This window comes from Amborella trichopoda, chromosome 3, assembly GCF_054954075.1.
Source record: "Amborella trichopoda isolate Santa Cruz 75 chromosome 3, AtrichopodaSantaCruz75HAP2 v2.0, whole genome shotgun sequence".
Classification (NCBI taxonomy): Eukaryota; Viridiplantae; Streptophyta; class Magnoliopsida; order Amborellales; family Amborellaceae; genus Amborella; species Amborella trichopoda.
This window is the reverse complement of record NC_142338.1, coordinates 60,529,560-60,554,546: the sequence shown is the minus strand read 5'-3', so window position 1 is coordinate 60,554,546 and position 24,987 is coordinate 60,529,560. Positions and strand designations below refer to the sequence as shown.

At 35.4% G+C, this 24,987-nt stretch overlaps 3 protein-coding genes across 7 annotated transcripts; 2 read left to right on the top strand and 1 right to left on the bottom strand.

The window, feature by feature from the left end:
- The first annotated feature begins 3,936 nt into the window (after nt 1-3,936).
- LOC105420892 (Polyketide cyclase / dehydrase and lipid transport protein) lies at nt 3,937-8,406 on the top strand. 2 transcript variants are annotated; one of them, XM_020661754.2, is made up of 4 exons: nt 3,937-4,801; nt 6,585-6,711; nt 7,215-7,346; nt 7,996-8,406. In XM_020661754.2, the coding sequence occupies exons 1-4, from the start codon at nt 4,461-4,463 to the stop codon at nt 8,116-8,118; spliced, it is 723 nt and encodes a 240-aa protein (XP_020517413.1). In that variant the 5' UTR covers nt 3,937-4,460; the 3' UTR covers nt 8,119-8,406. The 2 variants fall into 2 exon arrangements, with proteins under 2 accessions (XP_020517413.1, XP_011624539.1); XM_011626237.3 differs by having other exon boundaries at nt 6,585-6,780.
- A 2,446-nt stretch (nt 8,407-10,852) lies between these two features.
- Nucleotides 10,853-16,189, top strand: SDG20 (SET domain protein 20). Of its 4 annotated transcripts, XR_016052042.1 has the most exons (5): nt 10,853-11,611; nt 12,550-12,945; nt 14,167-14,209; nt 14,804-14,946; nt 15,995-16,189. XR_016052042.1 is itself a non-coding variant. In XM_020661856.2 (4 exons), exons 1-2 carry the CDS (start codon nt 10,969-10,971, stop codon nt 12,942-12,944), a joined length of 1,038 nt encoding a protein of 345 aa, XP_020517515.2. In that variant the 5' UTR covers nt 10,853-10,968; the 3' UTR covers nt 12,945; nt 14,167-14,204; nt 14,804-15,309. The 4 variants fall into 4 exon arrangements, 3 of the variants coding, with proteins under 3 accessions (XP_020517515.2, XP_011624457.3, XP_011624485.3); XM_020661856.2 differs by lacking the exon at nt 15,995-16,189 and having other exon boundaries at nt 14,167-14,204; nt 14,804-15,309; XM_011626155.3 differs by lacking the exon at nt 15,995-16,189 and having other exon boundaries at nt 14,804-15,309.
- LOC105421844 (LOB domain-containing protein 20) lies at nt 13,136-18,433 on the bottom strand. Its single transcript, XM_011630808.3, has 2 exons — nt 17,376-18,433; nt 13,136-13,729 (listed from the first exon to the last, which is right to left on the bottom strand). The coding sequence occupies exons 1-2, from the start codon at nt 17,694-17,696 to the stop codon at nt 13,451-13,453; spliced, it is 600 nt and encodes a 199-aa protein (XP_011629110.1). The 5' UTR covers nt 17,697-18,433; the 3' UTR covers nt 13,136-13,450.
- Between the last annotated feature and the right edge of the window lie 6,554 nt (nt 18,434-24,987).

Sequence of the window (24,987 nt, the reverse complement as noted above, 5' to 3'; positions counted from 1 at the left end):
TGGACACTCCTTAGATACACAATAGAGGTACGAATTGGGACCGAGGGACCTGAGATTAGATAGGTAGATCCAATTTGGCTCCGACCTGAACTTTTCTAACTTATTTTAAACATGAGTAATGATATTATAGGACCCTCTCCTACCCATGTGTGTAAGACCCCAAAGGATCACCATTAAATTTGACACAGATTTCTAAAAAAGTTATCCCATGGGTGTGGGACTTGACTTTTCTATAGATCCGTAACAAATTTAATGGTGATCCTTTGGGTCCTACACACATGGATGGGAGAGGATCCTATAGGATCATTTCTCTTTAAACATATATATTTATGGGATTCTGTTTGTAGAGCCTAGGCTCTAAACAACCAAATTAGAGCCTACCTTCAAATAGTGAGTAGGTTTGTATAGTCTAGGTTCTAAACAATCAAATTAGAGTTTATCTTCAAATAGTGTCGAGAAACGTGGTTTCAATACTGGAAATCTTTGTGATGGTCTTAAAATGTATTTTTATTCCTATTTATAAAGTTTAAAGCTTCAAAAATAATATAGATCAACAGATCTATGAATACTTGAAAATCTTAAAAATTAACGGTAAAAAAATGCGTTACAAAATACACGATTTTCAAAACTTGAAATCTATTTTTTTCTCATGTCCATCCATCTTAATATCGAGATACTCAATTTGAAGATATTTAAGTGTCAAAACAAGCTCTTCTAGCGAAAAGTTTGAAGCAGGCCCTAATTTGATTATTTATATCCTTGGCTCTACATAAACTTTTCCCTATATTTATTGTTATAATATTTACATAATACATATACTACACAATCCAAATAAAATAAGAGACGGTTTATAAAGAGACCAGCTATCTTTTGTACATGAAGGTCACAACCATTATTGCCCTTTTAATTTTAAAATTGATGGTTGTAAGAGTGTCATTGAAATGACACAAAGTTCCAAGAAAAATTATTGGACTTCTTAATGCACCCCAAGCCATTCAATTCGACCATCTAATAAGTGAGACTAATTGTGACATCATTGTAAAAAAGGTAAATGGTCTCTTTATAGACAATCAACGGCTTTAAATTACTTATTCTTACTTTTACATGTTGCAATCTTATACAAACTTTACCAAAGAGGTAAAAAAAAAACAAAAAACAAAAATCAAAAGCGAATAGCAAAAAACTTTGGAATGTATCTCATTCCTTCGATGGTCGATACACTAAGCAACCCTAGTCAAGGTGGCAATAGTTCGGATTGGGTATGGATTGACTTGGTCTTGAAAATATAGTGTGGGACTCAGACCTAGACCAAATCAGACCCAACAATTAAAATAACTATGTATTTAACTATATATTTCATTCATGGAAAAAATTTATAAACAGTTGCAACCTTTTTTTTGAAATTATTTACTATGAATTTCATTCACCGATGAACTATTAGAAGGAAGTTCAAGAAGAAAATGATGTGACCATTAATGAATGTTGGTGCATATCACCCTTTGCAAAAGTATTAGCTTTGATATTAGCCTCCCTAAAACAATGAGATAACTCAAAAGAACCACTACTTAAAATGAAAAAGATTTCATAAAAAATGCTGCATAATTTCCAAGGTGGTTTTATTTAACCTTTTGCTTAAACGATGACATTATTTGAATCACCTTTAATTATTTTTTGTTCCTCGAAGCCCTTTATTATCTTTAACCCCTCCAAAAGAGCTCTTGCATCAGCTTCATTCATTGTTGTAGGTCCACATGGTCTCGAGTAGATGAATTTGTAATTACCAATATGATATCTAATGGTACCACCATAACCTGTTAGGCTTGGGTTTCCAATAGAGCTTCTATCAAAGTTGAGTTTTAAGCAACTTAAAATGTAGAATTAAAGATGCATATAAAAAATCCATCAGAAAATGGTTGTTTTAATATTGAAAAACCATCTAATTGATCATCTCAACATCGAGGATGTATGAATGTATATATATAAAAAAAAGATTTTGAGTCTCAAAAATAGCGCATCTTGCAATATATTATCTATACCGTCAATTTTCAAGATTTTTTTGTATTTATGGATTTACTTGATTGTAACTATTTTTGGAGTTTAAAATTTTATAATTAGATACAAAAATAGATTTCCAATGATCCTAAGAATTTTTTACATCAAAATTACATGTTATGATAAAATTTGGAGGTGCCCTTAATTGGACTGTCTAAGACCTTTCATTTATTGGGGCTCAAAAAAATATTATTAAACCTAGACCCAACCGGACCCGGATCCGGATCCAAATAGTGCTAGAATCTAAAATTTGAAACCGGACCCGGTTTTGACCCACCAATTTTTATACCCATACCCAGAGCGATTTGGGCCTATACTCCCAACCACGTCGGGTCTCGATCCATTGGCAAACGTATTCCTATTTATTGGGAACATGAGCCTTTGATCGTTGGATTTGGACCGTTGAACCCTTGTGAAAAAAAACGTTTTCAAATGGTCAGACAAGGACGTATAATTTTGTTTTATAATAAAAGGTTTCAACCACCAAGACCTTTTCCTGTTTCTCTGGGGCCTTTATCTGGGCCTCTCTCTCCGTCTTCTGAGCTCCTTTAATGGCGGATCTTTACCCTTATGCGCAGGTATCTTTCTCCATTCGAGCTTTTATCGCACCATATTTTCATTGTTTCTCTTTTATTTTCACTGGAAATCGGAAGGACTTATTCCTAGGATTTCTCTGATGCTAGCTTTAGATTGAATTTCTTCTTCAGCTTTATGTTTTTTCCCTGAATTTCTCCTTGTTTCAAGGTTCCTCTTTTATTTTCAATTGGGTTCGGAAGGTTCAAACTCTAGAATTTCTCTGATACTAGCTTTCAAATAAATTTCCTCGTGTTATTTTTTTGGTCTGCGGATTTTTCTGATTTAGGGTTCACGGAAATTGACCTATAGTTGATTATCTATTCAAAGAGGTAGATTTGAATCCTAGGGTCTGTCAGAGAGGAGCTTCTGGTGGAATTTTAGGGTTAGGGTTTATTTTTAGTTTTTCCGGAGCATTGGGGAATAGGTTATCATCTGCAGGTATCTAGTGGGGCTACGTGTCCCCTGAAATGTTTTTCGTGAATTATCTGGCACCAAAATTGAAGATTTAGGTTTCATATTTGTATTTCTGAGGAACCTCCTAGGGTTCATGTTTGGTTTATCATTTTTCCTTTGAATTTGAGGTTGGAATTCAGTTTTGTCATGTTTCTCTTTCTCACCAAAAATACCTTGGATTCTAGTGTGCTTTCAGTCCTACCCAGAACAGTGTCTCAAACATCGTGAAGTTTTGAATGAGTTCGATTTTATGTAGCTTACCTAATAAGCTAAAATTAATGTAATTTACCTGAATCTATAGAGTTCGGTTTAGTTTATGAACCTACATTCCTTTCTCTGAAGTATCTGAATTTTCATATATGTTCGTTCGACCTTATTCTTCTTTTTGAGTTGGTTTTTCCGAATTTACAGAATTGGGGTGTATGCATCGTGTTGCATATAGAAATTCTACCATCTGTTGTGTTGTTGTGGTTTGGTTTAATCAAAAATGGGATGGTTAAACCCCAGATTTGTTTGAAGTGCACATCCCTTTTTGAGCATAAATTTAGTGAATTGTTTTCCAAAATATTTGGATTCTTGTGGTCTCCTCTTAGCTGTGTAATTTGGTCCAAAGGTTGCGTACACATACTTAGCAATTTATGTAATGTTCAATACTTGGTTTTGAACACCCGTTGTACTTTTTTTTTTTGGTGATATATTTTATTGAAGAACTATTCCGTTTGTTATTCTAATCCAATTTCTTCATGTCTTTGAAGGAAATCGTGTTTATGTGTGCTTGCAGTTTCAGTGGCATTCATAAGTAGTTCAGATTGAAAGTTCGAAAGATTCGATGTATCGAATGTTGCTGAATATTTGCTTTGGTGTCACCTGAAGAAGTTCTTTTCTGAATGAAGCTTTCAGGATGTTCATTTACTTGTATCTTGAGGGAGTAACATTTGTTCAAGTTGAATGATTTGATCTTGCAGACTCTTAGCATTGGTACAACCTGAAGAAAAAATTCATCTTGCAAGATTGTCATTCATTTGAGGATTGAGGCAGAAATTTCGTTCGAATTGGGCAAAATAGTTAGTGGTTGTAATCTCACATTCCCAAGGATTAACTTTAAGATTTGAAGTTTGGTTGAGTAAATGGTTAAGTTTTGAACTCGGTCTATCACCTTCTTGTTTGAATAGACATATTTTTGGGGTTAGATGCACTGAGCATTTGGTGTTTCTTGTAGTTCTCAGAATTTCGATTAGTTATTTTGCCGATGTTCGGGGCTGAAATTCAGTTGTTGAAATTTTGAGTGAGTGGTATACATAAAAGACACATTTGGGGGGGTGGTTTCTGTTTTGGATTTTAAAATTGAAGGGGCAGCAAGGTTTTGGGTATTGTTTAGAATGGCTCCCATTTCTTTCGCTCGGCGAGCTGTTCAGAGGTTTGTATCATTGACTCGACAGTGTGCAAGTGTAGGAAATGATTCTAAAGTGTTACTCAGGGATATTGAGAGTCAGAGGAGATTGGGTGGAGTTCGAGTGTTGGTCAGCTTTGCTGACAAGTTGATAAACACTAATAAAGAGAGCAAGTTGGCGAACACCAATAAAGAGACCGTTTATAGTTTTAGAGAAGATACTAGAACGTTATATCACACTGCTCAACAAAGAAGGTCCTTTCTTGGTTGTGGGGATGGTGAAGAGGGTAATGTTCTTTCGAAGAACTACGAGGAGAGGCGAGTGCTTGGGTATGTGAAATGTTTGTCTTTTTGTTATCTATGACAAAAAAATGTTCTTGTTCTTCTCATTTTTTAGGAGTTATTTGATAATTGCTGTTCTATGTTTTTTTTTAATATGTTGACTGTATGGAACAGAAAGTGAGTACATAATGTGAGAGGAGAGGGGTCAGGATACCCACAGACAGGTTCCGCCCAAACAATAAGCAACCCACAAATGGGTGCCCTGTACAAAACCAAGGGTGTATCAAAAAAGCTTTACATGAATTGAGCATTTATATCAATTCCAATCTGTGATAGGGGGTCCAATCTATACTTCATATGAGATATGTGAATTGTGTGCATGTAAGCCTGTGCTTGCATTTGTGATTTGATTTTAGTCATGTAGTTATTCCTAGTATTAATGGAGGAGTACAATAAGGTCATGCTAAACTATGTAATTTGGCCTACAAATTTTTTGAACATGAATGGTAGCAATTTTGATGAGGGTTCATTTCCCAATCCTCTTTCCTCAGAATCATTTATAGGTAATATTTTTAAACGAATAAATAAGAATATAGAGGGCATGGTCACAGAAGCTTTATGATTCAACATGCATTTCTATTGCATGAAGTCATTTAAGTAAAATTGCTGATTCTTCTTGTCTGTTGTCGTAAGTGTGATTCTTTCATCTGAGCACTTTATTTCTTCTACTGTGCTTGTTGTACACGGGCTGGGTTTTCTCTTCTTCTGTGCTGTTTCATTTGGATTTCTGCTTTTTGCTTTTCTTCTATAGTTAAACTAATGGTTTCATTTAGTATTATGAGAACTTCACATAAAGAACCAGGGATATGCTCTTTATTCTTTTGTTTGGGGTCCACATTTCATTGTGTTTGCTCGAGAGTCCTCCAATTTAAAAGTTCTTTAGTAGTTTCTCCATTGTTTCAAAAAGCGGACCGCCCAGTACCTGAGCGGCCTCCTAGTCGGATTTCTTTGGGTGCCCACCTGAACCCGCCTAGGTGGCCGCCCAGGGCCTGCGCCCCACACAGGGGCAGACCTGCGTCTCTTTGAGGGTATTTTTGGGTCATTTTTTTAATACTAAAGAGGCAAAATTGTGGTTTTTAGGTTCATTTGAAACCTAAAACCCATTAGAGGCGAGAAAGCCCAAAAAAAAAAATTCTATTGGGCCACCCAGGTTCTGGGTGCAGGCCTAGGCGCCCGCTTAGGCGCTGGGCGGCGTGGACCCCCCCGACCACTTAGGAGCTGCCTAGAGCTTTTTGAAACACTGAGTTTCTCATTGTATTCAGGTTTCCAGAAGGGGGGGGCGGGGATGTTATAATATTTCATTCTCTTGAAAGGGAGTTTCTGCTCATTTTTCAAACTAAAATTGGTTTGTAAATTTTCCACATATCGTTTTCATTTATTGGATAGCAAACCATACCCCAGTGGTGTATGGTATATGGTGCAGCATGGGGGCATTCTGTTAACCCTAACCATGTGAATGCTCCTCATCATAAGCTGCAGCTAATTTCCATCATCTGTCATCCATGGCACGTAGTGGATGCAGTGTACCTTATACCGCAGCTTATTTATATATTTGACTGAATGTGAGTTGCCAAGTCCATACTGCATAATAACAATTGTACTATATTTTAGTGTGGATTATTTGGATGATGCTCCTGTGGTCTACCTTATACCATGACTTGTTTATATATTCGACTGGATTTGGGTGCCATAATAACAGTTGCACTGTCTTTTAGGTGGACTATTTTGGTGCTATGCTTGTGAATATGCTAACTTAAATTGCTATAATCAGGTATTCCCCAGAACAGCTATACTCGGTTGTTGCAGCTGTTGACATGTATGAAGATTTTGTCCCATGGTGTCAGCGTTCAAGGATTATTCGTCAAAATAGTGATGGGTCATTTGATGCAGAGTTGCAGGTTGGTTTTAAGTTCCTCGTTGAGAACTACATCTCTCATGTAGAGCTAAAGAAGCCTCATTTAATAAAGGTCACGTTCTATTCTCATACCTATGAGCATATTCTATCTGAATGTCTTTTGCAGTTTTTTGGATTTTTTGAGTTTGCACTTTGGGCTTTTACTGAGTTCCTGGTATTCGATGTTGTGCTTTTTGTGACAATCAGGGACTTGAGTGTTTTCTTTATTGACAAGTAAATTTCAAGTACTCAGTTTTACATGTTATGTTTTCCATTCTATATTACACAACTGTTGTTTGTCAATAGTGTGTGTTCTTTCTGCTTGTCTGGGCTCTGGCCTTCAACTATTCTGTATGTGTGTGTGTGAGAGAGAGAGAGAGAGAGAGAGAGAGAGAGAGAGATCTTTTGTGATGATTTTGACATTCTTCTTTTGATGTATGGTTTCTAAAATCATGCACATACGATTTCCAGTTGACCTGTTTAACAGAACTTGTGTGCTACTTGCAGACAACTGCATCACAAAGTGGTATTTTTGATCATTTGATAAATATATGGGAGTTCAATCCCGGACCTGTCCCTGGAAGTTGTGACATTTATTTCTTGGTTGATTTCAAGTTCAGTTCGCCACTTTATCGACAGGTATGACTGTTTTCTGCTTCCCTATCTGATATTCAGTATTTCAGTCTACTTTCTGAGTTTCTGAACAGAGAGAGAGAGAGAGGTGAGGGAAGAGTCCATGAAATAAAATAATGTATTGTCACGTTTGAACCTATTATGTTTTGATGAGTTCATTTGTTCTACCATCTAGCCATGAATTCAATCATTTCTATTTAAATTATGAAAATGCTATTACTTCTATTTACTTTTGGATGAAATCATGTGTTCTACCATCTAGCCATGCATTCATTCGTTTGCATTCAAATTATGAAAATGCTATTATTTGTATTGAAAAAAGGCATTATATTGCTAAATATGAAAATGAAGGACTTGTCTCGTTGTATTATATTTTTGGGCCAATGTGTTATAGACACCTATGATATTGTTGACAACAACATTTGTGGTCTGAAACAGCCGATGAAGGCCACCATACTGGTGCAGGTGCAATTGGCTGAAACATTAATCTTGGATACACAGCTCTAATTCCTATGCAAGTCAAAAGTTCAAAAAAGCTACATAAAAAAAAAGAAAAAAGAAATCCTAATGATAAAAGAAGAGTGAAGATTATGAGCAGTGTGCATGGATTGTGACTAGGTTTATTCGTGATTGGATTTTTTGAACTGCATTTCAGGTGGCATCCATGTTCTTTAGTGAGGTGGTTTCTCGACTCGTCTCTTCATTCACTGAGCGATGCCGGAGTATTTATGGACCTGCAGTTCGGGTCCTCGAAAACCCATATGGAAACCGGGCTTAACTCAGACGCACACACTCAGGAAAACACACACTCTCTCAATATTTTTGTTACCAGAGTCCTAACAGGAAATTATTTGTGGAGACCAGAGGGCTTAAGTCTCTCTCTCCTTTCTCTCTCTCTCGCACACCCGCACAAAATATTTGTAAGCAGAGTAATGATTCGTCACAGCATTTGTTTTGTTATTGGGCATTTTTTGGATTCTTGTTGTAGGTGCCTTCAAAGTTACTGTGTTAAATGAGGCCATTCTTTCATAGATCTGGATATTATAGTCATTTTTTTCCCTAAAAAGATAGTGGCATGATGAGAAATTTTTTGCAATTTAAATGTCTATATTTTATTTTGTGATTACCGGCTCATTCCCGTATGGGAAGTGTTTGGATTTGCATGTAGATGCTTTGAAAGTATACTCACTTTTGATATGGATATGTATATGGGGAATACATAGTCTTTGGAGAGAAATAGTATAGATGAAGGGGAAAGCATTCTATGTTTTCCCTCCAATCTAGAAGTTCTATGTACTTTTACCAGTTCTCTATTTTTTATCAAGAGAGCCACTCACCGTTTGATTTTAGATCCGACATCCGACGTCTCATAGTATTTTATTTTTAGTTTTTTTAATAGAATTTTTTTTTAATATGAAATTTGGTATGTGCCGTCTTCAAGAGAGCCAATCAGTGTTTGATCTTGAATCCGATTGATAGTATTTTATTTTTAGTTTTTTAATATATATATTTTTTAATATGAAATTTGGTACGTGCCATCTTCTCATTGGGATGTACCTATAAAAAATATTAACAATAATTTTTTGATAAAAATAATGACCAAAATATCTTTTGAAACTTTTAAGGGTATTTAAGTTATTTAATTTTTTTGAAAATATTTTTATATATTTTTTATTAATGCGAGTTTAATATAGGAATGGACGTCTAAAATTTGGTGGCAAAATAGTTTACAAAAAAATAAAATAAAAAATGTAGAGACGTGACATTGTGATTGAAGCAATCTTAGCCTTCTATTAAAAAATGGACGGTTGGATAAAGAGGACATTGTACTTTTATGTCGTAGGAAGATCATAAAAAGCGGCATTTTTTAGCGAGATTGTGAGAGAGCTAAAATGGCAAGGGCCAGAATGATGAGAGAGAAATAGCGGATAAAAACTATGGCTGAGAGTAAAAAAAATGGCGAGGGAGAGAATGATGAGAGTCGTGGCGAATAAAAATTATGGCGTGAGAGTAAAAAAAATGTTCAATATTTTAAGAGTAATGATTTTATAGGGTCCTCTCACTATGGTGAACTATGGCGTGAGTAAAAAAAAATGTCAAATTTTTTAAGAATGTCAAATATTTTAAGAGGTATGATTTATAGGATCTTCCCGCACTTATAAGCATGGATATTACCCCATCACTTTTAAATTTCAATCCAAATCCTTTTGAATCCTTCCCTTTTTTTTAAAAAAAATATTTATATATATATTTTTAAGAGAAATAATCCTATAGGATCTTTTTTCACTAATGCGTGTAGGACTTTCAAAGTATCACTATTAAAATTGACACAAATCTTTAAAAAAATCAAGTCTCACGTCTATGTGATTATTTTTTTAGAGATCCATATCAATTTTAATGATGATCTTTTGGGGTTTTATACACATGCGTGGGAGAGAGTCCTATAGGATCATTACTCATTTTTTAAAGAGAAATGATCTTATAGGACATTCTCCCATCCATGTGTGTAGGATCCAAAAAGATCATCATTAAATTTGATATAGATCTCTAAAAAAATCAAGTATCACACCTATGTGATAACTTTTTTAGATATCCTTACCAAATTTAATAGTGATCCTTTCAAATTGTTAGGATTGTCAATGAATGTGATTGGACTCAAGAAACAAGTAAAAAGTTGGGTTCATTTGACATTTCTTTATGTGACGAAATGGTAGTGAGTATTTTGGTGCTGCTCCCATAAAAGCTTTGAATTTCTTTTGTTGGGTTGCCGAATGACTATCTTTTACACACAAGGAGAACAATTACAATGCAAGGATTGTTCTTTTGGGGGCCAGAAGATTGTATCAACAAATTTTAAGTTGGTCAAGGAAATGAATCAGAAAGGCTATGGTATTGTAATGAGGAGTTGGATTGATATGTTTACACTGTGAACAGTCCAAAGAAGCCCTCAATTCACGATTTTTTCATGCTTAATTTCTTTTGTTGGGTTTTGTATTCGAGGATGGGAGAAGAGAGTGGGCCTAAGCAGAGGCTGGGTAGAGGGAGAGAGAGATTAAGGGATAACGATGATATACACATAACAGAGGAAGAGAGAGGGGTGATAGCAAAGGGCTTGGGAGAGAGAGAGAGACACAGAGGAAGAGAGATTAAATGCAGAAGTGGAGAGTGATGGATGGGGGTTTAAAAAACCCATATTGAGATGGAAGAGAGCGAGGAGAGAGATGGAGAGATGCATGGAAGTGCCGGAGTATATGGTGAAGGGAAGTACCGATGAGGGGAGAGAGAAAGAGTTAGCCAAAAAAATATAGTTTTTTTTAAAGAAACAATGGGAGGGATTAAGTCGGATTTGGATTGAAATTTAAGAGTAGTGGTGTGTTGAGGTCCCATGCTTGTAGGTGTAGGAGAGTCCTGTAATATCCAAATTTTGGTTTTAAGTGAGGGGGACCCAACCTTCCAAATTTGTCCCAGACGAACCCATTTAGGACGAAACCCAAGGAAGACGAACCCATTTAGGACAAAACCCAAGGAATCCTCAGGCTTGAGAGAGAGAGAGAGAGAGAGTGAGAGATTGGTGGCTTCAGAGGTGGGGGTCCTAGTGAAATGTTTTGTGCTTCGGATTACATGCGAAATGAAGAGAGAGAAGCAACCCAACATGGAAAAGTGGAACAAAAGTTTGGAATGGGCAGAACTGGTTCTTCCATGGCTGCCCCCCCAAGACTTGGCTTCTCTCTCTACAACTTGCAAATCTCTCCACCAAATTGCAAAATCCATCACTGATTACAGAGTCTCAGACACATCGAGGGGCCTCGAAAAGCACTCAATCCCCATCTCCAACACCATTGACAAAACCCTCTACCCTTATTTCCTCTACACCCCATTCCCAGTCTTGGGTCTTTCTCACTCATCCTCCCTGAGCCAGCCATGGGGAAAGCACTCTCTCTCCAAAGATATATCTCCTCCAATGGGTCTTCAAAATGTGGATTCTCTAACAATGGGGTCTCCTGGTTGTGGCTGTGGTGATTGTTTTCTGAATGAAGATGGGAAGAAGTGCGGGTGCAGGGATTTTGGGGGTGGACTTTTAGAGGGAGGTTTGGAATTTGGAGCAATTTTGGAGTGTGGGTCTGGATGCAATTGCAAAGAAGAATGCAGGAACAGAGTCAATCAAAAGGGGATATCAGTGAGATTGAGAGTTGTGAAGCACGAATCCAAAGGTTGGGGGTTGCACGCCGCACAGCTTATTCGTCGTGGAGAATTTGTTTGCGAATATGCCGGTAAGAGCTCTCTCTCTCTCTCTCTGTAACAAAGACGAGTAATAATCTCGGTCCCCATTTGCTTTAACGTTAATGTGAATCTCATGACATTTTTGATGTATCGGATACATCCGGAACCACGTGAAATTTAGATGTTATAGCTGTATTGGGGCATTGTGAGTTTGTAACCTGAGTGATTCTAATTGTTTTCTGATTATGGATAGCAGTTAAGACTTGAACGATGCATCCAACTGCATCTGTTTCGGCCTGGCAGCCCAAGCCCGGGCCGGAGCAAACATATGCGGTCCAGACTCCAGCCACGCCGGGCTGTGCCTGAAGTGCTTGGGTTCTAGTGTCAAGAATCCAAGCCAGGCCACACTAGGCCAGGGTTGGCCCAGCTCACGGCGAGTGTCCCACCATACTCAAGTCCCCAAGGGCACTCTCGTTCTCTTTTTCTGTGGTTCTTGTTGCAATACGCAAACTGTTACCCATGTCACTCCCTTTGGGACAAGAGAGAGTCTCCTCTTAAGCTCTCAATTTGGTTTCTTGCTCTAGTTGAACCTATCTTACAAGAGATGTATGTGTCAGCGTCTAATAAGAATATAGATGTATGTGTCAGCGTCTAATTTGATATAAGTGTTAGAAATGTCAATTTTGAAATTGACTTCTTATACACGATATATCGGTAATAAAAATAAACTTTGATTTTTATTGAAATTCTATTTGTTATAATGATATTCCAATATGAAGTATCTAAATATTAACATGAAGTGTCTAAATATTATAAATACATAAAATTACCTTCTTAAAAAAATGTCTAAGTTTTTAAAGTCCCTGATATAAATATTATGTCCTTGATGGGTTGATTGCACCAAAACCATGGACAGGTGACACAATTCTTTGTCACTTCCCACTAAGGTAAATCTGATCCCAAAGCACTTCGTACTGTGGTCTTGCAGGTGAAGTCCTAACTACAAGTGAGACTAAGAAAAGGCAGCTCCTTTACGATGAGCTTTCCAAGAAAGGCCGGTTTTCTCATGCACTCATGGTTGTGCGTGAGCACTTGCCTTCAGGTGAGGCATGCCTAAGGGTCAACATCGATGCAACGAGGCTCGGAAATGTGGCTCGTCTCATCAACCACTCTTGTGATGGGGGTAACCTCTCTCCAATCTTAGTGCGTACAAGGGGCAGGCTTCTTCCCCGCCTTTGCTTATTCGCCTCAAGAGATGTGGCCCTAGGGGAGGAGCTCACATTCAGTTATGGGGCTTCTTCTAGCCTTGGTTCAAAAGCCTTGTCTCTGTGTTTTTGTGGAAGTGCTGGTTGTTTGGGTGTTCTCCCATTTGAACAAACATGAGGTGAGATTTCTATTTGTGTATTTCTATTTCTTCTATACTCCCTCTCTCTCTCAGAGGCAGCATTCTCTTTTGAAATGGACACCTCAGCTTGTTGGAAGTCCTCAAGAAAGGAAAGAAACATGTTTGTACATGGGGATTTTCTTTCTTCTTTTGTGTTATGTGTGTGTAAGAGACAGAGAGAAAGCTTCAATTATGTCAAGTCCTTGCTAACATATATATATATATATATATATACCAATTATGCCAAGTCCTTGCACATAATTCTATTTCCAGTAAATAATCACCATGCTCTTTTCTCTCTGTACTTCCAAAAATTTAAATTTCTCTGCTTAGCTCCAACGAATGAGATTCGTCTAACAAGATCCAATGGTTGGAAACTTCACGGTGTGTCTCGTCATCACCCATCCCCACCACCCATTCTTATAGAAGAACAAAAAACAAAAAACAAAAAAACAAAACAAAGGAAAAAGGAAAATAGAGAAAGTTCTCATTATTTTGAAAGAAGTTACTTCCTTTGAAGAACTGAATTCGAGAAAGCTATCGGGTTCTGACTCTCCTCTTCATCATCTTCCTCTTGTGTTGGGTGTGACACTTGCAAGGGCTCAAAGCTCCCTTGAAGGCTTCCAATATTTATCAAATTGTTGGAAGCTGATGAATTATTTGAATAAGCTGGCTGTAAAAGGGCCATGTGTGTTTGTTGGTGTTGAGGTGCATTTGCCATGGCCAACCTGCTGTTTATCAGTTGAGATTGCACGAGTGATAGCTCAGCTTGTAATGATGCCACCTAAATACCCATGGGAGAAAACATTATTAAAACAAATTTGTGTTTTGGGTATTTGGCCTGTGGATTTGCTACATTGATGTTTGTAACCAAGGGTTTGAAAAGGTTTGCTGTTTCTAATGTTTGTAAGCTATTTAAAACTGTTAATCAGTTGAGATTGCAAAACTGATAGCTCAACTTGTAGGGATGCCACATATGAGAGAACCCATTTGAAAAAGGGCATGGCTTACAATAGAGTTGTAATATCCTGCTTGTATAATAGAGTTGGAATATCCTGCACCATCCATTTTAGTTAGGTGGTTTTGATTTGATCTGATTAAGATATCGTCAAATATTGACATGTGTCGAATGTATACCATTAAAATAAAATGAACAGTTTGATTACTTTAACCTTTCTTCTATGAGTAAGTTTGCAACCTTATATACATTTTTCCTTGTAGGGTGCAATTGGCATATGGATGCATCCGTAGCTGTAGCGGTAAGGTGCACCTTCAAATTTTATCATGATATATAATTTTGATTTAAAATGTTCTTAGGATTATCTCAAAATCTATTTTTATATCTAAGTATAAAATTTTAAATTTTAAAAATGGTTAAAATCAAGTAGATCTTTAAACATATGAAAATCTTGAAAATGGACGGTGTAGATAATATGTTGTATAATGCACTATTTTTTAGACTTAAAATCTTTTTATTTTTCTCGGTCATACATCTCGATGTTTCCTTGTAAAAGCTCTATTAAAACAATGTTGTTGGATTTCAAATGATTGCGAGTTATTCATTAGGGCAAATATGCACTGATGTTATTTTTCTACTGTACAACAACTTGAGGATTTGCATATGATGGATTGGGGTATTTGTAATCTCTGTGTAGCGAAAGGATGACATGGGGTGTTTGCGCTTGAAATGTATTTTACTTTTTCATATCTATATATCTCAAGGTCGAGATGATCTATTGGATGATTTTCCAACATCAAAATAACATTTTATGATAGGATTTTGACATGCCCCTCACTTCTATAGTATGCAATTGATACTTATTGTCAATTTTTTCCTTAAATCTCCGGTTTTTGGCAGCGTATTACAACGAGTTATCGTTTAGGGGTTGGGAGGAGAGGGCTTGAGGAGGATTAGCAATTGAAGGAGTTGGGAGGAGAGGGCTTGAGGAGGATTGGCAATTGAAGATGAGAAAAATTAATATTAGGAGGCATGATTCTTAGGTAAAATAATAATAATAGCAATAACAACCACCACCACAACAACTACTGAACGATATAATGATAGTGAAATTTGTAAAAATATCCCGTTTTAATTTCCAAAATTGAGAATAGTCTTTTATATTTTCCTATGTTACACTCCTCTCAGTTTTTTAGAGTCTATAGTGTATTTTAATTTAATTTTTCAATAATTGGATTAGATCAAATTTGGCCGTTTGTAAAAAAATGAAAAAAAGATTGTTCAATACTAAAAATGGCCAAAATACCCCGTCATGACTTAGGGGTATTTTGGTAATTTTAGTTATTTGAAAGTGTAGTGTGTTATTTTTACAGGTATGTGATGGAAAGAAATGTGCATGTCCCAAATTTGAGCTTATTCGATGTTTATATATATATATATATATAAAAGGAAAATCTTCATGTTAACCCAAGGGCTAATAGGAAGAAGATATGAGCCCAACAATTCACATTGAATATGGGTTGATCTGATGGTCATGATTTCATTTTGTGTTTGAATTTTAATATTTTTTTATAAACCTAAATCACTTAAAATTTTAGACGTGTGTTATTCTCATCAAGCAGCACTTAATAAAAATATTAAAAAAATAATATGTAAAAAATAAATTGATCAAAATACCCTCGAAACTTTATGGGGGTATTTTAATCCATTTTTTTATGTAAAATATTTTTTTGATATTTTTCAAATATTCACCTATTTTTTATGAACATACATTTAAAATTCCGAGTGATTTGGATTTATAGAAAAAAAAATTAAAATTCAAACACTATAGGCCATCCATAATCATCAGATCGACGGCTCATATCTTCCTGTTAGCCCTTGGGCTAAGGGTAGCATCATCCTATATATATATATACTATATGTTTTCAAAAAGTGGTACTTAAAATATGAAGGTATTTGATGTGAAATTTGATAGCTTGAATGTGTCACAAAGTTCGAAAAATTTCCCAAATATGAAATATAGAAAGAGTAATTTAAATATTGAAAAGAAAATGAGATTTTGCTATAAATTTATCGCATTGAATAATGTAGAAAAGAGGACAGAAAGAAGTATGCCTCAATGTTAAGCCACGGGCTCGAGTGACAGCATGATAAGGGATGCTTGCCAAGACCTTGTAATGTTCTTTTTATTTTTGGTCTAAAATAAGGAATAAACGGCTGTGATTAATTTAGAAATAATGAAGGGCCTCGATTGTCTTTGGGGACGATCACACTCCAATATTTCAATCTTTTTTTAGTTGTTTTTGCTAGTCTCTATGTCGAATGACTCATGCTCGAAGAAGGATGCTATGGAATTTCATAAAAAAAAAAAAATGGAAATAATATGTTCTTTCTCATCATGCTTGCTACAACGATATTTAAATTAGTTTTGGAAATTTCGAAATATGTATACTTCTCTTCCATCCAGCCATCTAATTTAGATCATGTGAGCCACTGATATTTTGATCTAGATTTGAGGCCTCATAATATTTTCTGTTAAGATTTTTTTTAAAAAATTATAGGAATGTGAAATTTGGTAGGTGCCATTATCTCAATGGGTGCACCTAAAACAAATATTAAAAAATATTTTTGATAAAATACAATGTTCAAAATATGCGTGAAAGTTTTAGAGGTATTTAGTGATAATATTTTTTTTGTATATTTTTTATAGGTGGAGTTTAAAAGATAAAGTGGCCACCCAAAATTTGGTGTCAAAATATTTTGTAGACAAAAATTAAAAAATAGATTAGTGTTGAGGCGTGACATTGCTATTGGGGTTATTTTAGCTGTCCATTTAGAATGGACGGTTGGATAGAGGACAGTATATAAGTTTTATGCCAAAAGAAAAAGATGGAAAGCTTGCCCTGAAAATACTAATGCCCTGAAAGCTTCTAATTTTTTTTATAAACAAATGTATTCTTATAAAAAAAGTCCCTTAACTAATAATAACTATCATCAAATCATAAGCATGAAAGCCCAAAAAGAATAAGATAATTAATCCAAATATTTTGTATTTACTAAAAATTATTCACTCGTATCCTATGAAATATATCCAAAAGATTCATTTCTTGTTTAATATAATACAAAATTTGCCAAGTATGTTGCCTATTAATAGGCATCTAAAGTAGGCATGCAAATTTTAATTTTCTAAAATATTGAAAAGGTGAAATTAAATAAAAAAAGGGCACAGAAGAACTGAAATGTAAATTTTGGCGATTTTAATTAGTGCTATGGCATCATGGCGCAATGGGAGTATTGAAGAGGAAAAAGTACAGTATCAAACTCCTGTAAGGAATGTGAAGTATTACGGACTTGATCTCTTTCGAGTTCATAGGGGAAGATATATTCGAACGTTAAAATTGCAAAAACTTCATGGAAGTTTGCAGAAAAGAATTGGAGTTATTAGCATAGATTTTAGATTTGAAAGTTTAACCTGTTGCTGTAGAGCTAGGATGGTGGATACACATCCATAGACAGGATCAGAGAGTCGGGCCTGCGCCTCATATGATATGGTCACCACCGCCTCGTGCCTCCGAGATACTGGCACATGGAGCAGCAGTTTTGATACATTGCTCGCACCGAAAATCTTGTGCACAGCAGCGAACCTGGCGGCCCCTTGGTCCGAGCCAAAGTACGGCGCAAAAACACACCCACTTATGCACTTGCGTCTAAGGAACTTGCATGCTCCACATGGAGTGTTCGTCCCGAGAGCACCGTCTCGAAAGCCCGTTGCCTTCCGCCCAGAGGCCTCCATTAATTCCAGCCCTGCCCTATACTTGTAGCTTCTCTGAAATTTGACGAATTTTATGGAGAAATGGCCTTCAAAATCCTAGCATTTGACGAATTTTATGGAGTGGAAAATTTTGGCAAATTTTTTGGAGAAACGGCCATCATATTCCTAAAAAGGGGAAATTTGATAGAAATGAGAATGTAGGGAGGGCAATAACTACTATGGATCCCCCTCTACTACATATTTAAGCAAACTTTCAAGGCCTGTACTTCAATGGCATCACAGGTCTCCCTAAGCCATGATAAGAATCGGGAGATCATGAGTAGTTGCGACCATAACAACTATCATAAGCTTTCTCTAGTCTCTAACATGGTCATCCCCAATACTGAAATATATGGCTTCCTACAGTATCCGGCGAGGATATCCCTGTACCGAAATCGGGCTTTCTCTAGTATCAGATCAAGCTATCGCTAGCACCTTAAGCTCCTAGGGGGCTATCCCTAGGACTTAAAGACCATAGGGGGTTCACAGATCAAGCTATCGCTAGCACCTTAAGCTCCTAGGGGGCTATCCCTAGGACTTAAAGACCATAGGGGGTTCACAGTCGGCCCGCAAGGGCATACATGTGATTAAAGAGTTTTTGAAGGGTAGAGATGGAAGAAATTTGAAAGAAAGGGGAGGTGCATGCTAGTCTCGTGAGAGAGGCACCTCCTCCCCCTCAGTGTGAGGTGTGACATTGTGTGTGCGTAGAGTGAATGAGCGTTACCCAAAATGGCAATTTATAGAGGGAGGGGGAGAGCCTCGCACGTGTGAGGGTCTATGTTAATTACAGTACTTAAATAATAGTGGGTGGGTTACACACGTGTGAGATCATGTCAATTGTTTAAATTAAAAAACGGGGTTGGTGACTTCACACGATTTGTGCTTCCCGTCCCGTGTGGGAATCTAACGCTATCACGCTTTTGGGGGTAGTCATGCCATCGACTCGGCTTAGCTTTGTGGGACTCGGTCTCACTATATGGACTCGACTTAGGTTTCTAGTCATGGATCGGCTTCAGCTGCTCTATAAGTTTCGCTTAATTGTACTCTTTTTTCTTCCTTTTTTAAGTCATCATTTATTCTTTTTGATTTGGGTGAAAATTTATATGTAATGCGCACTTTAAAAACCTATAGGAAAAGGTTGTTAAATGGTAAAAAAACTCACAAGTAGATTATATCAACCTTGAGACGTATGGAAAAATTTCAAGTCATCAAAATAGTGTATCTTGTAGAAAAATATTTGTGTGTAGGACCCCAAAAGGATCACCATTAAATTTGGTATGGATCTATAGAAAAGTCAAGTCCCACACCCATGTGATAACTTTTATAGAGATCCGTGCCAACTTTAATGGTGATCCTTTAGGGTTCTACACACATGGGTGGGAGAGGGTCCTATAAGATCATTACTCACATCTTATAACCCATTATTTAAACCTGTCTATTTTCAAAATTTTGATTGTTTATAGATCTACTCGATCTTCATCATTTTTTGAGCTTTAAATTTTATAATTAAGGGTAACAAGATATTTTTTTTTTTGTCATTGCAAGGCTTTCCAGTACCAAAACTGCATCTTTCAGTATAGTTTTGAGGCGCGTCTTACTTCAACAGTATAAGGTTGACACCTTATATAAACTTCACCCTTAGGATTAACTTGAACTGGTGTTTAAAATATTCGAATACCCGACTGCGACTCGCTACAATTAAGAGCTTGAGTCCATCCGATCCTACTCGAGTAATATTTAATTAAAGAAATTGAGATCATGTGAAAAATTAGAAGATTCAAGTTATTTATGGGGTTTTATGCACCAGATGGCTTGATTTGACTCTAGATCTTAAGTCAACTTAAGCGATCCCAAGTAGGCTGGGTGACAAACTATTCCAAGTCAGGTTGATAACTTTATATTAGTGGCTTGCACTTGTTTATTTGTGAATAACTGAGTTGGAATTGTTTTGTCTTGGGACTTGGCTTGGCTCAATTTGGCTTGAATTAGTATGATAAAGTGCCATCCAAAGTCTACCTTCTAAAATAATAATGGGTGCTTTAACCGTTTGGTATTAATAAAAATGACTTCATGCCTACAAAAATTAAAATTTTAAAATTGTTATCCAAGTAAATAACTTTAACTTAAGTATCTAGTATCAAATATTTGCATATTACTCTTTATATGCGTTATTGTGATTTTAGAGCTATTTTTAGGTAAATGACATAATTCCTATCAGATTCATAGTGTTATTGTTGCTTTCAATGACATGGTTTACAAAAAGAGAAGTTTTCTGATCATGATAATAACAAGGAGCCTTAAAATATCATTATAAATTCATATTATTGGGATATTATGAGCAATATAAATGACATTATAAATTGAAAATATATTTAATCTATCAAAAATAAATGGGACTATGGTGCAGAAGACTGGGTAATATGAGTGATGATAAAATTGGATATCAAAAATAATTGTGAGTATGGTGGCTTTGGTGCAAAAAGAGTGGGTCAGTAGAAACCTGCTCTGCTCTCCCAAGAAGAAAAGTGAAGATGGAAAGGAGGGTACAGAGAGGATGGTAGGTTAGAAATAAATGTCTTTTCACAAATTAGCTAAAGATAGGATTAAAAGAATCTCCAAAAATATTATCTTTTAGCAATTAATTTTATATTGTTACTAAAGATATGGCTTTTACTAGAGTAGAACGATGGAGCAGGATTCGTAAAGCCGATCCCAAATAGTTGGGATAATGCCCTAACAATAATGATGCTATAATCGACCTTTTAAAGGTTATAAACATTGAGTTATTTAGCAACTAAGGTGGTCAATGTTATTTATGAGATGCGGAAGACAAACTTCTTGTTCACTGAACTCTGTCTTGTTCCAGTCCATTCTCCTCTCAGGCGGTGAGTCTAGAATCCCTCTGGCTCGTTCCAGTATCGCAGTAGGAATATAATTTTTTTTTGCCCTTCTTTCGACGAGCAGTGAACGTAGTGTTAACGGAGCAGTAGTGTTTCAGGAGAACCAACTGAGTTAAGGAAAGTTTACTATGTAAATATTGCATGTAATATCGCTTTAAAGCAAATGCCCGGTTTGCGACTCTCTGGGTTCTCGAGCGCAGGTAAGATGACTCTACTCAGTTGACTTTGTCAGAGACTCAACCGAGTTTTCAAGAAGGTAATAATAAAATCGCGCAAATCGCTAAGGCTCAGTCAGTTCTCAGGATTCTTCAAGTCTGGATAACTTCGTCGAATCTGAGTCAGACCTATTTGTTGGGTTTGAAACAAAATGGTTCGTACAAAACCCAATTCTACCAAATGTCATTTTAATATTCATAATATTACAAAAGTTTGTATTCTGATCCCTATTTCTAAAAATATGGATATCATCTTGGTCCATTGAGAATTTGAAATTCAGAAACATTGGATGAAATTTCATTATTTTTCACTCTTGAAAGTGTACAAATCAAATTACACAGTGACCTTTCCCTTACATTTAAAAATACAATTAATGACATTTATTTAAGGGATAAATTTATATAAGGTTGCAACCTTAAAATGTAGAATCACAAATGCACCTCAAAAATCTATCGGAAATGTTGTTTTAATGTTGAAAAAACCCTCTAATCGATCATCTCGACATGAAGATGTATGAATATATAAAAAAAAGTTTTTGAGTCCTGAAAATAGTGCATATTGCAACACATTATCTAGACCGTCCATTTTCAAGATTTTCACATATTTATAGGTCTACTTGATTTTAACCATTTTTGGAATTTAAATTTTTCTAATTAGGTATGAAAATAGATTTTAAGATAATACTAATAATTTTTTACAACAAAATTATATGTTATGATAAAATTTTAAGGTTGCAATAGCAGAAATGAGCTCCCCTATCTGTATAAAAATAGAACTCAAGAGGTTGTGTTGTGGCACTTACTATCTTAACCACCTATGCCTTGAGTCCATCCTTGGCAACAAAGAGTAGTCGAAAGACTCAAAATGTGAGTAGGGCATTATCCATATGACCATATCAAATTTGCTGTCATTATGCTTATCACCGTCAAACCAATGATTTCTATGGTAATTGAGAAAATATGACCTACATTTAGAAATAGAGTCATGATTCGCATGCTTTAATCTCTCTCCATCACCGTGCACCATTAAACAGACAGTGATTACCTCATGAGCACGTATTAGTTTGTAATCATATGGACCATGGTACATGTGCAAATAAATTTCAATGATGGCTGGATCGGCCATAATCCGAAGCAAAACTCTTAGTTCCTTACTACGTCATAACTTCTACGAAATCGTTTTGATAGGGCTATAGTTGTAAGTAAAACCTCACCTCAAAATCGTAGAAAAATATAGTTTTAGTATCGGAAAACCTTCAAATCCACCATCTCATCTTTAGCCATCATAGTTGTTAAAAAAAGTTTGGATTTTAAATCTTAAAAATAGCGTGCATTGTAACACATTATTTAGACCATCTATTTTGTTTGAAAAAATAAATGTTTACCAGTCTGCAACATCTACACCATTTTTTTAGCTTCAAATTTTATAATCAATATTATAATTGATTGCCATCATGCAGGCTTCCGATGCCCAAAGTGCTTTCTTGATGAGGATTTGAGGTGCGGCCTTACTTTGTTTTCATAAGGCCGGGGCCTCATAGAAATTGCATCCTAACTTTTAATCTATTGTAGCTATATATAAAATGGATGCGTGAAAGTGGTTTTTGGTGCGTGTTGATGTGCTAATAACATGATATTCAGATATTTTAGAACTTACACAAATTTTATTGATATTTTTGTTAAAATGTCAATGTACAAATAATACCTCACCTAAAACCCCGCCACCTCTTTATCTAAAGGAAAAAGTTTATATAGAGTCCAAGCTCTAAACAATCAAGTTTGAGCCTACCTCAAATATTTCATTAGAAGAGGTTGTTTTGATGCTCAAATATCTTCAAATTGATCATCTCGACATCAAGATGCAAGGACATGAGAAAAAAATAGAATGCAAGTTTTAGAAATATTGTATTTTGTAACGTATTTTTGGACCGTCAATTTTCAAAATTTTCAAGTTTTCATAGATATGTCAATCTATATTGTTTTTGAAGCTTAATCTTTATAAATAAATATTAAAATATATTTTAAAGCTATCACATAGATTTCCAATATAACTACATTTCTCGACACTATTTGAAGATAGGCTCTAATTTGACTGTTTAGAGCATAGGCTCTATAGAAACCGCACCCTTATCTAAAATAGGATATGATCGTGTGCTATTTGAAAAGCAAAATTTGGAGTTCCATTTGTTATCAACACCTGTGTTATTTGTAAAATCGCTTATAAATACTCATGCTTCTCATTCTACATTACTTTGCTCCTAGTGTGGTATCGTTTTTACAACATCATCATCTGAACCTTACATTAACTTGTTATGGTCAGCCAAAATAATATAACCACATTTCTCGACACTATTTGAAGATAGGCTCTAATTTGACTATTTAGAGCATAGGCTCAATAGAAACCGCACCCTTATCTAAAATAGGATATGATTGTGTGCTATTTGAAAAGCTAAATTTGGAGTTCCATTTGTTATCAACACCTGTGTTATTTGTAAAATCGCTTATAAATACTCATGCTTCTCATTCTACATTACTTTGCTCCTAGTGTGGTATCGTTTTTACAACATCATCATCTGAACCTTACATTAACTTGTTACGGTCAGCCAAAATATTTCTACATCTCATATAGTTTTTTTTGTTTCTTTGTTTTTTAAAATGAAATATGACTATTTACATTTAATACAAGAAGGTCACAATTACTTACAACCATATGTTCTGAATTCTGATAGCATGGGGGTGTCACAAAGCTAGTGAAATATTTGTTTGAAGTTTGAGCTTGGTCAATGGAATAAATGCAGCTATTCAATTTCACATCCAATGAAAAAGATTAATTGTGAGTGCCTTGTACTAAAGATAAATGGTATCAATATATACTTTTCCTTTTTAAATAGGTGTGTCTGACTTTTTAATCATACCATCAAAATTTAGAGGATGCAGTTACAATTTAGACAAACTAGAAAATCCACTTCCGGCCAAGGAATCCTGATATATGCCTTTATTTCTAGATCCCTTTTATATTCATCTCACATGGACTCATCGAAATTTGCAATTCAAGCATTGGAAAACTTTTACAATGGTCATCTTGGCTTGAACATTATAGTTGTGGAGGAAATTTAGGATTTCAAGTTCTAAAAATAATGTATATTTTAACAAATTGTCTAGACCGTTCATTTCACCCTAAAATAAGTGTTCAAAAGATCCACAAGATTTGTAATTTTTTTAGTTTCGAATTTTATTGTTGGTGTTGAAAATTTATTTTAGAGTCATTATAGATATTTCTGTTGGCGAAAGTGCTTTTTAGGTGATGATTTGAGGTTAAGCTTTATTTGGTTTTCCTAAAGCCTAGGACTTATAGAAACTTCATCCGAATATATATGCCTTTGTCTCTACATCCCTTTTATATTTTCGTATATATTATCCCTCAATTGTGCGTTTGGGGATGCAATTCTACATTTGCGGCCGCCTTGATGCATCTCATCATAAAAATAAAATTGATGGTTTAAATTTATTCTTCAAAAACTATCATTTTTAGATTCTAAATAATTTATTTATGTATCCCCAAATAATTAAGTTCAAAATCCATTAAAAAAAATGGATTGCGAGAGAGGACGCATATCTACATATAAGTCGGCTAACTCATAAAATTCGTGTCCATTTATATATGTATGGAGATATATGATTGTCTATCTGATTATATCAGATTCGACAATTGGCAAGGAACAACTAAAAATGTCATGACCTAACACAAATTATTTTCAAGGAAATTTATTAAGTTACCATCTTTCCAATAACTTTTGATTTAATTTCAAAATAACAATAAAAAACATAGGGAGAAGTTTATATAGAGCCTAGGCTCTAAACAATTGAATTAGAGCCTACCTCAAAACTTTCACTAGAAGATGTTGTTTTGATGCTCAAATATCCTCAAATTGATCATCTCGAAATACTTGAGAATAAAATGGATTTCAAAATTTGAAAGCCGGGCATCTTGTTGCGCATTTTTGGACTGTCAATTTTCAAGTTATTCAAATTTTTATAGATTTGTCGATATACATAATTTTTTAAAGTTTAAATTTTATAATTAAAGATGAAAATATATTTTAAGGCTAGTCAAAGATTTCCAGTATTGAAACTGTATTTCTCGATACTATTTAAATG

Bases quoted from the DNA above. Each gene is read 5' to 3' on its own strand.
- LOC105420892 (XM_011626237.3), top strand. From the start codon at position 4,461: ATGGCTCCCATTTCTTTCGCTCGGCGAGCTGTTCAGAGGTTTGTATCA. The intron at 4,802-6,584 runs GTATGTGAAATG...TGCTATAATCAG, and splicing joins GAGGAGAGGCGAGTGCTTGG to GTATTCCCCAGAACAGCTAT. The intron at 7,347-7,995 runs GTATGACTGTTT...ACTGCATTTCAG, and splicing joins GTTCGCCACTTTATCGACAG to GTGGCATCCATGTTCTTTAG.
- SDG20 (XM_020661856.2), top strand. From the start codon at position 10,969: ATGAAGAGAGAGAAGCAACCCAACATGGAAAAGTGGAACAAAAGTTTG. The intron at 11,612-12,549 runs GTAAGAGCTCTC...GTGGTCTTGCAG, and splicing joins ATTTGTTTGCGAATATGCCG to GTGAAGTCCTAACTACAAGT.
- LOC105421844 (XM_011630808.3), bottom strand. From the start codon at position 17,696: ATGGAGGCCTCTGGGCGGAAGGCAACGGGCTTTCGAGACGGTGCTCTC. The intron at 13,730-17,375 runs GTTAAACTTTCA...ATGGGTATTTAG, and splicing joins TCCTAGCTCTACAGCAACAG to GTGGCATCATTACAAGCTGA.